The sequence below is a fragment of the Protopterus annectens genome, chromosome 11.part0 (genome assembly GCF_019279795.1).
Source record: "Protopterus annectens isolate FY-2018-M chromosome 11.part0, PAN1.0, whole genome shotgun sequence".
NCBI lineage: Eukaryota > Metazoa > Chordata > Ceratodontiformes > Protopteridae > Protopterus > Protopterus annectens.
In genome coordinates, this window is record NC_056745.1 from 25034772 (window position 1) to 25052272 (window position 17501).

A 17501-nucleotide genomic window follows, 5' to 3' on the forward strand; every position below is an offset into this window, starting at 1 on the left:
TCTAGTTTGTTTGGTCAAGTTACCACAAGAGTCTACATTATGTGTTCCCTGCCAGAAAATAAATTACATATGCCTGAAACCAAAGTGAAGATTTTTTTTTTGGAGGCTACATGGCATAGTGAATGCCTTTGGTGAGATTTTGTGGAACTGTATGTCCCTGAAAATGCAGATACTACCTTAAATGGAAAAGGTCACATTATTTTAAGAAGTAATGTGGGATGTGGTCATAAGAAATGTGTGTAGTCATTCGTGACAGTGTGGGTGGTAAGAAAGCGATCTTTGATTGAAACTGATAAATTTTGGGCTATAAAAGATTGCTTCTAAGGTTCAACCACAAACAAGCAAACGTCTTTGCAGATAAGGTATGGCTTTTCAATTATTATAAAATGATCTTAATGCTATTTATTTAGAAGGCAGGCTGTAATATTTTTTCTGACTTGGGTCTGCATTTCTATGTGATTATATGCATAATACACATGTGCATATATAGACACACATACATTATTGTTAATCTGTGTGTGTATATCTATACATAAGTGTATATCTGTTATATGTCTATACTTAACTATATACATAAAAAATGTTTCCATCTGTTTATCTCTCTAGTTTATCTATATACATAAATTTAAATCTCTGTCTGTCTGGGCAGTGATATATCTTTATATCTGACTTTATTTCTCTTAGCCTGTAACAGATGGGCAGGATCATCCACATAAAAGACTGAAAAAGTTTACTTCGCATTTTGATTCTGAAAATGATGAACTCATACTATGCAGAGCAGAGAACAGATGGGGATCCATATTGCTTAATTTAAAACAAGCAAGCAAATAAAGAAACAAAGAAATAAAAACAGTGTGAGGACTGAGGGCGGCACAGTGGCATAAGTGGGTAATGTCGTCTCACAAGAGGTTCTCTAGTTTGATTCTTGGCTGGAGTGCCTTCGTTGAGGGGTTTGTCCTCCCTGTGTTTGTGTAGGTTTCCTCCAGGTGTTCTGGTTTCCTTCTACTTTCCAAATACACGTTGTAGGTGGATTGCACACACTAAATCGGCCATATGTGTGTGTGGGTTGTAGAAAAACAACTGTGGCAGGGCTAGCCATATTGTGGAATGAAAACTTGCTCTAGATGATTGTCATTGTTGATTTGACACCACAACTCCATATGGAAAATGGGGGATTGTGCATGAATGGATGGATGCGGGGACAGATGAAATCATGAGAATATAGCTAATGTGCTATGTGGGCCTGAAAATATAGTCAATGTAAAATAATATGTGGATTTAATAATGCAAAGTTCTTTTTATGGTGCATAGTGGTAATTATTTATTATCCATGATTAGATTTTCAACAAAAATGTAATGTGAGCATTTAATAGTTTTGTATATGTAAACATCAGACACATATTTCTTGTAACAAATATCTTCATATACATCTTGGGATGAAAGACAATTAAAAAGGGTTCATGTAAGTCTCTGAATATGAAACAGCATATGCATGTTTTTTTCAAAATAAGGCAAGCAAAATCTATTTGGTCTCAAAACTGAAACTTTTGTTTGGGGTGGGTTTCCAGTTTTATATGATGTTATGTCTCAGACACCAATACTAATATTATACTCTACTATGAACTTTGAAGGGAAGAAAACTATCCTGTCTGGTAGCAACCCTGTTTTATTACTTATGTCTTCAGTTTGCCATTTGAAATTACAGATTGCACACACACAAGGACTATATGAAACAGGATAACAGCAAATAATAAGTATCATGCCAGTTGTGGGGTATTAAATATATTTCATTTACTGTAAATGATTTGCTGCAGTAAATTATTGAGTAAGTTTTTCTCTCTCCAGTACAGGCTTCAACAAGGAAAACAAAGAAAAAAAAATTTAAATTTTTTGCTGCACTCTGAACAGCATCTTTACATGTCAATTCCTGATAGAAATGCAAACCCGAGAGCAGAGAAACAGATATAACAGCTGTTTCTCTGACTCCCTGCTTCTTTTTAATAAAAATTCCTTTGACTTGTATATCTCATTGTACATGCAACTGAACTTATTAATCAAAATGGCATCCTCTGTTGCTTTTAACATACTTGTCTACTGTCTGATTTCTGAATCAAAGCTGACTGTTGTCCTACCGAAAGTGGGGTTCATAGGTTCATAGACCACTGAGACCTTTTTAAGCCTAGCCTTGTATCCCAAATATCTGACAAGTTTTGGTACCCTTGATAAGTGTAAGCAGGGACTTGGGAGATACAACATTTGCAGACTGACCCCCAAAAAAAGAATTATACACCTAATTCTAAATTGTCTGATATATATACACTGTACTCTGTTTCAATTGCAATGCATAGTTCATAGCCTGAAATAGGAATGCAAATTATAAACTTATAAACAGGCAGAAACTTCCATAATGTTCTGATTGTATAACTGATGTCTGATGGGAAATTCTGCTTGTTCTGTCTTTAGGCCGAGGTATTTCTCAAAATGAAGACTGTCCTTGTATTCATCGCCCTGCTTGTGGCTGTTCAAAGCAACAAACTAGGTAAGAATAACCAATTGAAAATGTTGGTCTGCACTGGGTTTGTGTAATTATGTGAATGCACATTTTTTTGTCTGTGTTTGTATGTGTGTGCTTTTGTCTGTATATTCCTTTACGTAGTGGTCATACCTCTCAACTGCCTAGAGTTTCACAGAATGTCCAGATTTTTTTCCTCACATTTTTCGTCCATTCCTCATAATATCTGTGGCTTTCTGATAAATCATTGAGGATTGAAGTAATTAAATAATGACACACATTGAGTTGTAAACTTTCTATCCTTCAGAAAATGTATGCTAATACAAATCCTGTTATTTTAGCAACTTTCTAAGTTTATAAGAACAATATTTACAATGCGTCCCTAGTTTTGGGCCTCTTCCCCCGTTATTTCAAGGTTTTTCCAGATTTCTTGAGTCAAGAGGTTGAAAAGTTTGGTAGTGGTATGTGCCCACAACCCCTGCATTTGTGTATTGCTTTTTTAGTGTTTAAGTGGTCACATGCTAGACTTCTTGTGTGGGTTTATGTGTCTGTCTGTGTCTGCACTCTGCATAACTATTAAAATGTAAAATTCACATTGTAATAAAAATAGATCTTCCTTCATCCTGAAAAGATTTAATATTAAGAAATGAAGGCACTGATTTAGTTATGCACAGTTTGAGCAACAAATGCCCTTAATTTAAAAAAAGCACAAGAATCAGTTTATTATGAGCACAAGAATCAGTTTATTATGAGCACAAGAATCAGTTTATTATGTATTTTCTTCATTTGTTAACCCAGGTTGGAAGAAACCCATTTTCTGAGCTACCTAAATGGGAAAGTAATATAAAAAGTTATATCTAAGCTCAGGCAGAAAGAGAAACACTGATACATAGTACAAGATATCAACTTTAAACTGGTAATATTATTTTATTTATTTTATTTGCAGTTTGTTTTCCATGATAGTCCATTAGGCTACAAGGAGCCCATTTTCAGTGAAGTCCTGGGGAGAAAAGCTCCAGAGAAATACAAATACACAGTACAGAAATAGCACAAATCCATAATATACATTTCAATTAAATGTTAAATACATATTTTGGATAGTACAAACCTATATCACACAATTCAAATAAATGTTACATAATACAGAAATAAAAAAAGATTTTCATTAGCAAAATTTCATCAGGTTAATTCAGTAAGTAGGAATGTGTTTTTTTTTTTAGCCAATTACAATGAGACATTTGTTTTTAATAAAATGTTATCTGCATAACATTGGTAGATATGTTTATTAGACCATGGTCCACAAAGTCTGACTTAGTATAATTCACACAGCTCATTGTTTACCTACAGTGCATGTATCTTGAAAAAATACACAAAGTTCCCATGTCATCCAATGGAGCCCTTGTGATCATTGTTACTGGGTTCAGTGTGATCTGGTATGATTAGATGTTCCTTAAGAGATGGTGGGGCTGATTATCACGCCAGTGTTTCACCATTAACATTAGCATTTTTTTTACCTGCTGCATTTCAAGAGTTGTGTTTTCTGAGAGCTGAATGAGATTCTTAGGTTTAACCAGAAGATTGTGTTACTCTACGTTATACATTTCTGGTGTTATTTTGATTTAAGAGCTCTGGTCTTGTATTCAAACAAACCAGCAGTTTCAAACATTTATCATGAGAGCAAAGGGAGGATAAAGAAGATCCCTGCATCTGTCCAGCCAGTATACATAAAATGTGAGGTGTATATGTGACCCCTTTGCTTTGATATACTAATATACACTGGCCAACAATGAATTATTCAGAATTTACTTATAAGTGATGTGATTTACCTTTGGATCGAGAGGTGTGTGCGGCAAAGTTTACTGGGAGGGAGAAAATCCTGTATCAGACATTGTTGGGGGTGTTGAATATTAGTGCTGAATACTAGAGCAATTCAGATGACATATTTCTTACACTTTTAAATACCTCTTGTTACAAAGTGTCACAGTTTGTTTTTTTTTGGATTGTCATTGGCATCCGCCCTCTTTTTCCCAGTTTATACATGAGGTTATGATTTTACATCATCAGTAACTATCAGCTAGAGCCAATGTTCACAGTGTCAGGTGGCATTCTTCCGTACCACACACATGCACACTCATGCCTATGTCCAGTTTAGATTGTCCATTGTGTGTTTTATTTATTTATTTGCATTTGGTTCCAGGAGGTTTACTAGGCCAGAGTGATACAATTTTCAGTAGAGGCCTGTGGAGAAAAGCTCCAAATACAAAGAACATGATAAAGCTACAGAATCAAAGTACAGAAGTGAAGCAGTGATGGTACAGAACACTATATTACAGAATACGTGATGCAATAAAATAGATAATACTAATTAAACACATGTTATATTTAAATATGCAAGCCAAACAACAATGCAGTTGATGACATGGGTTAAGAGCAAATGTGTGAACAATACAGTGAATGTGTGAACAATACAGTGAATGTGCAAACAATACAGTGAATGTGTGAACAATACAGTGAATGTGTAAACAATACAGTGAATGTGTGAACAATGCAGTGAATGTGTGAACAATGCAGTGAATGTGTAAACAATGCAGTGAATGTGTGAGCAATGCAGTGAATGTGTGAACAATACAGTGAATGTGTAAACAATACAGTGAATGTGTGAACAATGAAGTGAATGTGTGAACAATGCAGTGAATGTGTGAACAATACAGTATTGCAGTTTTGTAGCAGAGAGGGAAAGATGGAGAGCAGCAGATTAAAGATTCTAAGAGTGAGGGACAGGCTTAGAGCTACTGCTATATAGGCATCAAGGGTGAATAGAAGATATGGTAGGTAATTGATATAGTGACTGGGCACATAATGATTGCAGTTGTTGAAGCACATATAACTGATATCATGCAATTATGTAGCTTTCCCTATCAGCTAATAACTTATTTAATGTTGGTTTTAACAGAGTTTGCAATAATACGTCTCCATGTTTTAGCTTATAAGTACTTTCATAAATCTGAAATTTGCCACCAGTTCCTTAATGGCAAGAAGTTCCAACAGTTTTTAGCTTCTTGGTAAAAAATCTTTCTGTTTTGGTAGTTTTAGTGTCTAACAAAGCTAAAAAAGACCCCGGTTAGCAAATTAAATGGCCTCATTTTAGATCTATTTTTGAAGCAGTGGAGAACATATAATAATGTAATTAGGCTGCCAACTCTTACTTCCTTGATGTACTGATTGTCACATATAATGTGCTGTCAGAAATATCACCCACTTGTATACGTATTATTGTTTGTATCTTGAAAAAAATGGAGGCTCACATTAAAGATACAGTAAACCTACTGATCAGACATTGTCTTTTATTGTGAAATGTGTCTATAGCATAGAGTAAAACACTGAGGTAGTTTTCCCAGCAGAATTTTATTCCAAATACACATGAAACTTCACAGGTAAAAAGCACACATAAATGCCTTTGCAGTACACGCGTTTTCCACTCTGTAATCAGACTTCATCAGATGACCAGTGCTACTGTCAATAGAAGTATGCCGAGTTCTACCACAAAAAATAACCCCCAAACCCCTAAGATGGTTTGAGGGTTATTTTTTGTGTTAGAACTCGGCCTACTTCTGTTGACAGTAACACTGGTCATCTGAGGAAGTCTGATTACGGAGACGAAAATGCGTGTACTGCAAAGGTGTTTATGTGTGTTTTTTACCTGTGAAGTTTTGTGTGTATTTGGAATAAAATTCATCCTGGAAAACTACCTCGATGTTTTACTCTACCCTATAGGCACTTTTTGACTGTTTTCTTGGTGATTTTAGAGTGCCTTTCTACTGTACTTTTTCTTTTATTTTGAAATGTTTTAATATCTGAAGTCATATAATCCGTAGTTATTGATTCAGACTATTGTCTCAATGTTTGCAGCTCAGTGCTTTGTAATGAGATTTTTAATATACCTTAAAATGCTAATTATGAGGAGGGATTAACTGGAGAGGAAGTTAGGAAAGAAAAAAAAAAACAGTATGATCCTGCAAATGGGTTAATGCAGACAATAAACTGCCAAAATTATACATGGAGATATGAGGTTAAACCATGACAAGTAATAAGAGTTTAGCAGCACCAATTAGTGAATTGTCTTCTTTGGGCTGAATCTAAGGCTCCATTTAAAAGCGTCTTGTAGTCAGAGTGTTCCTTTATTTCTAACTGTTCTACATGATAGTGTTACTTAAGCAGATCACCGAAAAGGTCCCTTGAGAGGCCCAAGGATATGTGCAATCCCATGCGATATATTAATATAACTGATGAGACAGCACATTCCATGCGACTAACTGTCAAAGACATATTGACAATTGTTGTTCTGACTTGCTCTAGACATGTGTGTCCCATACTGATAGAAATTCAAATTATTGCATCAATGTTAATATAATAAGACAGACATAGTTTAACTGTTTTGCAGTAAAAACACTTTGCAAAGTTTGGCAAAGACCTAAATATGCTTCCAGAAGGCAATAATTTTGTTTGGACATCTGCAGCACAAGCTGGTGTAAAGTTTATCTGTGGAAGTTAGCTTAATATGAATATGAAATTACCTGTGTATTCTTTATTATCCGAGTATTGAACAAATACATTTGGTAGCACTGTAGGCTAAAACAGAAATTCAATATTTTTATCAGAATCTGTTTAGTTGGTATTCCTTTACTCACCTCATTTCTTCTGCAGAAATCATTGAGGGGGGAGGGTCTGTCAGATAACTGTTATATAACTTACAAAAGCAGGCATTGTTAATAAGCTGATAGAAACTGAATCCACAATAGCTTTATTCATTTCAGTCTTTCAAAAAATGTGATGAAATTCAACACGCAATGTCAGACTTACACAAATGTAAGAAATTAGTCAGTGTAGTGACAGTTAATTTGTGAATTAGGGTTTATTATTTGTTCCAAGAATTCCTTTCTTCCAAATTTTATATCCACTATCTAAAATGCAGATGTTGGGAAAGGTATTGTTAGAATAAGAGTATGGAAATGGTTTAATTATCCAAGAAATATTATCTGGAATATTCTGTTAAAATAATCTGACAGGATCATAGAGGCTGAGGCACTGATTTTATGTTTTGATGTATTATTAGATTTTGTGTAGTACAATCAGTTCTAAAGTTTGCTACTGTGAAGTGCTCATTTTATCCTAAGGCTTCAGGAAAGGGGTGGGATTGAAAGAAGTAGGTAGTACACTCTGTAAATGTTTTGTTTATCTACAAATGTGGAGCATCCAAAAAAGGGTTCTGTTGCAAGCACTCGAGTCCCAGTGGCACAAAGACCACTGTCCCAGAAGCAGGGACTTGAGTGTCCACTGACCAAGATAAGTGCGGCAGCCCTAGGGAGGGACTAAGGATGGGTGGGTGTGTAGGTTAGGGCAACGATCAGGAAAGGGGTTTAGGTTTTGGGAGCAGGGGTGGGACTTTTAGGGTTCAGCAGTGGGAAGGAATTATTAGGGTAAGGGAATGGAAAGGGAGTTTTAGTGTTAGGGAGCAGGAAGGGAGTTTAGGGTTAGAGAGAGGGATTTAAGGTTGTGGAGTCGAGTTTTACAGTTAGGGAGTGAGGACTTGGGTTAGTAATTAGGTGGGAGTTTTTATGTTAGAGTTAGGACTGTGGCAGGGCTATACAGTGTATTATGGTTAGATGTTGGAAGGGTTATGTAGTTATGTATGATAGAGTGACTCAAAGTTAGAGCATTTACTTTTCTGAGCAAGTGTTAGTGAGAATGTATGTTGTGAGGTACCTACATGTGAGAGATTGTAACACACACCCTAAAAAGGGCATCTCTGCTCCTGCTGCTTCACCAACAATTTATCTGCAGCCCTGCCTCATCATTGAAGTGACAACATTATCCCCATCCCACCACATTTATGCCATTTGATACAAACTAGATTAAAACTTTTGTATACTGCATTCACAAAAAGTAGATATACAGAACCCCCACAATGCATAGCCTACATAAAACACCCCAGCCCAAAGGTACTCTTGTTTTAGTTAGAAAATTAAATTTAAAAAGTACAACGTGTCCCATATTTCTGATTCACTTAATTAGTCACATTACAACCTGCACACACAAAGTAGCACATTCAGCATGTGGTGTAAGGCACAGAAGCTAATCCTGAAACTGATGGCAATCCATTCAGAGAAATGCAGAATCAGTGGCTAAACAGGTAGCACTTGCATTTGGTGCTAGATGACACTCCAGGTGACTGAATTAATTTGTGCAGCATAAGGGAGGTGCTGCACTCCTGAGTGTGCTACCCTCCAGATGAAATGATAAACTAACATGCCATCTGCCTGAGCTTTTTGTAGCTCAAAAGGATGTAGAAGATCCCATGGCAACTATGGAAAACAGTAGGGTTCTTTTATTGCATGTTTACATATTCATATTTTTGCAACTCTACATATCCCTCTCCAACAGAAACATAAAAATTATATCCAGTACTTATTCATTTCATTCCCCTTCATATCGAAGATGTTTTATATTCCAAGATCTGGAGTCATAATTACACTTCAACCCCCACTCCTTTTGCCACAACCAAAACTTGTTCTTTTAAGATTTAATTTTCATTTCATACCTTGCTACTGAATAATTTGTTACTCTGAGCATGCCAAATATTCACAATACTTGTAATCCATACTTTATCAAGGCAGCCAACCAAATCTTTTCCAACAATCTCAAAAATAACTGTAGGTTATTTTATAGATATTGATTTCACCCATTTACCTTTTGTAACTTTTTCCATATCTGTTAACAATTTGTCAATCTAAAAATACATGCATGATTCTTTCATCAAATCCTTATTTACCACATAACCTTTCATTTACAGATTTATACCACATAAAGGCTATAATAGGCACTTTATTTAAAACTATTCTCTATATCAAATCTTGTATTGTTATAAGACTGAACAATCTTTTTATTCATTGTTTAATTCTCATCACGTTTTCTTCCCCTAAATCTGGACAAAAATCAATAAATTGCTGTCTTTGCATGACCTTTTCATGAAATTCTTTTCTATCTTTACCGTAAATTATCAACATCTAATTTCTGATCCCATACTTACATTCATCAAGGGTATCAGAACTTGTCAGAGATTTGGGATGCATGGCTAGGCCTAAAAAGGCCCTTGTGGTCGTTAGCCTAGTAAACACCTATGAACCTATGGTTTCCAATATTCCTGAGCCAATCTTTTTACTTCTTTAAATGAATCCACCAATAACTACACCTTTTTATATCTTAATACTTCACTTAATAATATTTCTTTTTCATTGATAACCAGATTTAACATCCAAAACAAATGCAAGGGAGCCAAATGAACTATTGGATGCAACACACTTAAATATTATTTCTTTCTCTTATTAAAAATACCCCTTAAATACCCCTTAATCTAAATGAAAATACTCCTTCTTAATTAACTTTCCTTGTCACTATGATATTTACTAAATATGCCTTCTTTCTAAAGGTCAGTTTTAAGAGACACTGTACCACAGTTTCACAAGCCCCTGGATTTCTCCTAGCAAACATTCTCATTTTTTTCTTAAAAAATATCTTTTCCAAAAAATACTATTTTTTTTTGTTTTCTTTTCTTGAAAAAAAAACACATTTCTTAGTATCCCCCCATACATTTTCTTTTTCTCTAGTCACCCATAATTCTACATAACCCTAAATATTTCTCAACCTCAAACAATAACTGTATAATCTGATTAATATGTTTTGTAATTAAAGCAATATCATCTACATACATCATTATTAAAGGAATGTTCACAAGATCCCTTTTACTTAAACTGGCACTCATTAAATTATCAAATACATTAATTAACAATGCATACAATATAGGACTCATAGGGCAGCCCTGCCCCGAACCTTTTCATATTTTTATCCTCTTACTTAACTATGAGTCTACAAGTGCCAACTCGTGATACACCATCTCAACAAGAAAGGTGCACTACATCCCATGAGCCCAATCTTACTTAACTACTTAGCCCTCCCAACACCCAACCCTATGAAACTGTAAAGCCTGACTGGAGCCCTAACTCTAATCCTAAAACTCCCACCCAGTTTGTATCATGAATCCTCATTCCCTAACCCTAAAACTCGTCTCCCTCTGTAAATCTAAAATCCCCAATCACTCCCTAAACCTAAAAATCTAACTCCCAAACCTATTTTTTACATTTTTTCTCTAACCATAACTGCCTTCCCACTCCCTAAACCTAAATTTCTCCTGCTACTCCCAAACCCTACACTCTCTTCCTCCGTCCTAACCCTAAAACTCTCTGCAATACTTTAATTCTGATCCCAGAATTTTCTGCATGATTTGTTTCTGCAGAACTCTGTTTTCATTCACCTCCTCATTCAGCTGCTCTGAAACCAGCACCATTTCCTTCATCTTGCTGTATTTCCATGCTAGTCTCCATCTCTATCTTTCTGAGCTACTCACACCTATTTAGACATGTGTCTGAAAAGATTTAAGCTAAGCAAGCCAGCAGGTTGAGCACTGAGCTTGACATAGCTCTTAAGAGATTTTTATTTTTCAAAATGCTGCAAAAGAGTCTCCTCTACAATAAAAAAAATGACAGGGTGACTTTTAGTTCTTCTTCTTCAAATGAGATTTTCCTTTATTGTTCATAGGTTCATAGGTGTGTACTAGGCTTATGGCCTTGGAGCCTTTACAAGCCTAGCCCATAGGATTACTCTGGCATCGTACCACCCAACTTTAGTTTCCAGTGCCTCTGTCGAGTAGAGCCACTGAATTGACCTTTTCAGAAGTTATGAGCGTTCAGGTGCTAGGACAAAAAAAACTACTCTCACCTGAAACAGAAGACTACAAAAAGAATGCGATCATCCCAGATGTCCTCGCTACATGTTTCCTAGTAATATAAATATCATCTTGGGTCTCCTGTGAAGACAGGCCGCTAGCTTAGCAAGGGTGGCACAATCAAAACAGGATAAAAAATAAAGTAAATAATTGCTCATAAAGAAATTATTTTATGTTCCTATGTATGTGTTTTAGGCTATCTGAGTATCTTAGTAGCAAAGCCACAGAGAAAATCCTCCAGTTTGCTCTGTCGGTGATGCTAGTTTGCCTATGTATGTGAACAACTAGAGGGCTCAATGATTATACACCTCTCAACTGTACAGATTTTTGCAGAATGTCTGGATATTGTCTCATATTGTTGGTCTGTTTCTCATAAAATTGGAGTTTTCAGGCAAATCATTGAGGACTGATGTCAGAAAATACTGGGAAATCATTGAGGACTGATATTAGAAAATAATAGCAAACATTTGAGTTATATATTTCATATCCTACAGAAAATTCATAGCAATGCAAAACATGTCATTCTATCAACTTTCTAAATTTTTAAGAACAATATTTAAAAAGTGTCCCTATTTTTGGGCCTTTGTCTCACCATTATTTATGGCTTTGTCCAGATTTCTTGCTCTTAGACGTTGAGAAGTATGTTAATGAATTATTTCAAGTTTTGCATTTAAACGTACTTCTTTAAATTCTCTACATATTTCAGTTTCAGGAACATATAATGAAATATGTCTTCAGTTCTTTGTATGCCTTGTTACATTGCCTGAATGCCATAATGGGAATATTCTGTGAGAAATGCCTTTAAGTTATTTTGTATGTGCACTTACAGCAATTTCCTGCCAGAGTAATAGAAATATTGCCATGGTGTGATCCCATGGGCATGGGACAGGATACCCACCTGACCTCACAGAACAATGTTCATCAGTTGGGTTTGGAGCCCAATGGGGATGGGTAGGGAGGAGCAGCTGAACTGTGGCTGTCTCATTCTCCTTTGTAGAGATCCCTCTTGGCAGAGTAATTGTCCAACATTATACAGGGTCCTAAATGTTGGTATGTACCCAAGTAATGTTCTATGCTGCACTATATGTGTTGTTCATTGCATATGTATTTCACTGTTGACAAATCTTATGATTGGCATGGGAGTTTGTAAGGCATAAATGAAAACATAGTAGTATGTTTTGGCCACCATAATGTGGTTTTGACTCATCCTGCATAGGCTGTTGCCCCTTTTCTAAGGGTACTATATCTGGAGACCAAAGGGTATATCATTAGCAGGTAAGGTATTGAGCCAATGGTTAGAGATGTTCTTGGAATTCTTCCCCCAGAATGATACCTGATGTCACCATCTTTTACTAATCCAGGTCATTCACACCCTACTCAAAAATTGTTGTTTTCCTGTTGACTTGTTTAGAAACAACATAATTGTTAGCTAATGGCATGTTGGTTCATTTCATATGCCACATATTTATATGCTAGGGGGAGACCAGTTATGGTGTAGTTAGTTCATTGTGACTAGAATAAGCCAAATGGCTTTCATGTGAGTCAGTGATCATCCTAAATAGTTAATTTTGACAGGATGCATACATGTGGCACAGGGCCTCCTTGCCTTGTTACTCTGTGATGCACAGGATGCAAAATTGTTTTGGCATAAAGAAAATAAAAATATATAAAAGTAATTTCAAACGTAATTGTGATGCCCCAGCACTGGCCCAGTAATCAAGAAGCCTCAATCCTCACCACTAGCACCAGTGGGGGATGTACATTGGGAGGATGACAAGTACTCACACAGTAAAGTGCAATTTCCCTTAAAAGCACACAGAGACCACAGTCAGTCTGGGGCTGTTTTCTCCCTCTTTTTCCAGATCCCCATTAAGATTCCCCATTGGCATAGCTGTAGAGTTAAGATCTCAGCTGAGTGACCAAGCCAAGACCTCCAGCACCCTCTCTGTCCTACCAGTGCTTTGTGTCCCTTCCCAAGTAGCTGACACACATACACACATGCACACACACACACACACACACACACACACACACACACACACACACACACACACACACACACACACACACACCTGGGAAAGGCTGGCACATATTTATTAGCTATGCCCCCTTCTGCCCAGACTATAAGGTAGTTTTGCCTGCCACCAGTCACTCCTTATCAGCTACTTTAAGTCCCTTAACAAAGGGTGGCCAGTCCTACTATGTAATGTTACTATTAATCCAAATGGTAGTTTGACCAAGACTTGAAAGGCTATTAGAAGTGGCCTACACAGTATGGAATACTGGTAGTCTGGTCAATCACTGGCAGACCACAAAAGGCACAGTTATAAAGTAATGACAGGCTGCACGTGTCCACACACAAGACAGCATAAGGGGAATGTCCAAGGTAAATCTGTGAGTCAGGTGCCAGTAGCTTCCATATTACACATGTACCCAGCTCACCCCACCATCACCCGGAAGTTTATCACAGGTCATATCCTTGCTGTAGGGAATAAGTACAGCATGAACCCATCACTGTATGGAAATACACACACACAATGCTGCATGCTGAATAGGTGTCCCTTGCAGGTGTGTCCCTAGCTGTAAACAGCAACCTAACTACATCCAGACTCATGGATCAGTATAAACAGGAAGGACTGACAGGAACACCTCAACCACTCACCACTGTCACACGAGGGTAATCCACTGGCTTGCAGCCTGGGAACGTATGAGTGACAGAATGCACTGGCCTGCTACGGATGGCCTACAGCACTCTCAAATGGCCTAAAGTCCTCTGTCAAAGGCCCATGCTTCACTCATAGTTCCCATGTATGAAATGTCATGGGGTCCTAACTAATAACCTGACACAGTAAACAGAAAAGAAATGCAATGCCATGCTGACAAATGCCAGTAGCATGCCTCCCCATGTCCTACTGCAAAAACTGTGGACCAGGCCATAAATACACTGGGATAAATGGCCAACTATAGGGATACCTTGGAGATATTGCTTTCATAATGATAGGAAGAGGAGAGAATAACAGAGGGGGGGGGGTGTAGACGCATGGCTGTCATGGAGTGTGTGAAGTCTGAAACTCTAATGTCCGCCCATATTACCTCCTGACTGCAAACCCATGAATGTATAGCCAGAAAACAGCTTGTAAACCACAATGTGAAGGTAAACTGACCAGATGTGTGAATCCTGCCTCTGAATAACCTGGGTGTATCTGTACAGCTGAGAGGTACGGCCTCAGCAGGATATGGCCTCACCGTTAAGTGGAGAAAAGCACAAGAAGGGGATCCCAGGCCAGCATACTACCAAAGTGCTGGTCCATTTACACAGAACCAGCAGTCTATTGTCTGTAGCTACCCCTCCACAATGGCAGGAGTGTGCCAAAATGCGTAGTCTATATGCCTCAGAATATTGATCTCAGCTTCATTCATCTTGTATTTCCCTGGTAAATAACTGTGAGCAAAGAATGGTATCTGTCAGTAGTGGATGACAGGATACATCACAGTGTAAAACAGTACATATGTCAGCACATCTATGCTACAACCAAACATGTCATACAAGCAGCACAGGCAGCAATAGTTACTGTATCCCCTGTATGTTACACCCATTGTATCACCATATTGGCAACCTATCTACAGATATCTTGCAGAAACAGATTGTTAGGTGCAGCTGTAACACACAAAACCTAGGACTAGTGTCCAACTCTGCCTGGAGTGGATGCACACACTCAATATAGAAGATCATATTGGGCATGCACATACACTTACAGAAATGAAGCCCATGTTTGACAACAGAGTCAATTATAGATATCTGTTATTCACAGATGTCTGTGCACATACATCAAATTGTACACCATTTATACTTCACATACACACACACACACACACACACACACACACACTGGATAGGAATATTCACACATAATATGTCAAACATACATACACAGAGATGTGAGGAAGAGAGACAGACAGTGACAGAAATAATCCCATTATGACTCCTTTCCCACATAGTATACATCCCATTGGCCTATATCACATGATGTGCTGATGTCTTTCACTGTAGAAATTCCTTTTGTTAGCCCTCAGCCCTATAGTTTCAGTGGTGCTCGTGAAAACTGTGTAACACTATAGTACAAATAAGTATTCATGTAGCATTTGTAATCTCAGTCCTTTCAAATGTAAAGTTGTGTGTGAGTGTGTGTGTGTGTGTGTGTGTGTGTGTGTGTGTGTGTGTGTGTGTGTGTGTGTGTGTGTGTGTGTGTGTGTGTGTGTGTGTGTGTGTGTGTGTTTCTAAATGAATGAGTTGGGGCCATTAATACTCATTACACTTCCCATTGCCCTACTTTAGCACTCATGCTGATGTTAGTCACTCTGAAATAACCCTTTGGGCAGTTTACAACTATATAAGCTCCATGGCGCTTGTGATAACTGCGTAGACTATAGTGTAGCAAACTAATCTTGGTCCTGGCAGTTGTGAAAAATGTATGTGTTTGTGTGAGAGAGAGTGTGTGTGTCTTTGTAAATATATGATTTTGAGGCCATTCACACTCACTACGCTTCCCTTATCCCTCTTTTAGCACAGCTGCTAATGTCACTCACCTTCAAAGATACCTTTGAACAACTCTCCATTGTTTAAGCTCCATGGTGCTTGCAATAACTGTGTAAACTATAGTGTAGCAAACTAGTTAGGTAGGGGTTCTAATCCTGATCCTGGCAGTTGTGAAAATGTGTGTGTTTGTGTGAGGTAGTGTGTACATCTTTGTAAAGATATGATTTTGTGGCCATTCACACTCACTACACTTCCCTTATCCCTCCTTTAGTACAGCTGCTGATGTCACTCACCTTCAAAGATACCTTTGGACAGCTCTCTGCTATATAAGCACTGTGGCACTTGTGATAGCTGTTTAAACTATAGTGTAATAAACTAGTTAAGTAGGGGTTCTAACCCTAGTCCTGGCAGTTGTGGAAATGTGTGTGTTTGTGTGAGACAATGTGTGTCTTTGTAGAAATATGCTTTTGAGGCCACTCACTACACTTCCCTTATCCCTCCTTTAGCACAGCTGCTGATGTCACTCACCTTCAAAGATACATTTGGACAGCTAACCGATGTATAAGTTCCGTGGTGCCCGTGATAAATGTGTGACACTGTAGCAATACATAGATAGCTAGGGGCTCAAAACTCAGTACTGGCAAGTGTGTGTGTGTGTGTGTTTGTGTGTGTGTGTGTGTATGTGTGTCATCAGTACCTTGTGTGGGTGTGATTGTATAATAACAGAATCCACTGGGGGTTGGGTTTTGCTAAATTATTATATTGATGACCTAGTATATGTCCTAATGTCTACATTACAGGGCCAACAGTTGTCAAAACTGTACAAGTTGGTGTAGACAATCCACAGCCCTAAATGTGTAGTGGCATGTGCAATGACTATGTGACAGTATGGAGTAGTTAATATAGACAACCCTTCTAAAAGTCAGAAACTTCTCTTCACCCATGAATCATACACAAACACACTTGGCTAGGCCAAACCACTCTGTCAGTAGTTCTCCTACAAACTCCCTCACAGATAGCACCCACGGTGTGATTGCAGTGGACACCATGTCAAACCGATGACCAGACATGACTGGTGTCACACATGATATGGACCCATGTCCTCTCATCTTTGGGATCTACCCTTCTGAGGTGCAGGAGAGCACAAAGGCACCAAGGCTGAAGATGTTTGCATACAACAGTAAGGTGGGTGGTAACATTCCCAATTCATGTGATGTTGACATCATGCCCAAAGACCACTTGACACCTATGACTGTTGTCAGAACCCTGGACATTACCTCAGTGCCAAGAGGTGTGCCGCCATTACCCTTGGGAACACCGTGGCTCCCATGAAGTAATACATCGATGGTAGTCCACTGAGCAGTGATATTTTTCTAACAGAATGGGGAACACAGGTTGACAGTCAGCTGTCTGTTGACCACAACTGTGCCACTGACATCAGAAAATACTTTGATGTGTTACATCTTCTGACTAAGTGTGTGTTATTCAGCAAGTAAAAGGACATGTAACCCTGTTCCATCCCCTCAGTAGCCCAGTTAATGTGTACAGTGGCCCTTTTGCTATGCTCCCCACTGGACACCTGCAACAACTGTAGATTCTGCAAGCATACCCAA

At 37.9% G+C, this 17501-nt stretch overlaps 1 protein-coding gene across 1 annotated transcript in view; it reads left to right on the forward strand.

Moving 5' to 3' along the window:
• Window positions 1–348: 348 nt before the first annotated feature.
• The window catches only part of LOC122815984 (proteoglycan 3-like), a 124356-nt gene continuing 107203 nt past the window's right edge, over window positions 349–17501 (forward strand). Inside the window, exons 1-2 of the mRNA XM_044088867.1 lie at window positions 349–362; window positions 2464–2539. Coding sequence (XP_043944802.1) covers window positions 2482–2539 — 58 coding nt within the window. The 5' untranslated portion in view covers window positions 349–362; window positions 2464–2481. The remainder of the gene's footprint in view (window positions 363–2463; window positions 2540–17501) is intronic.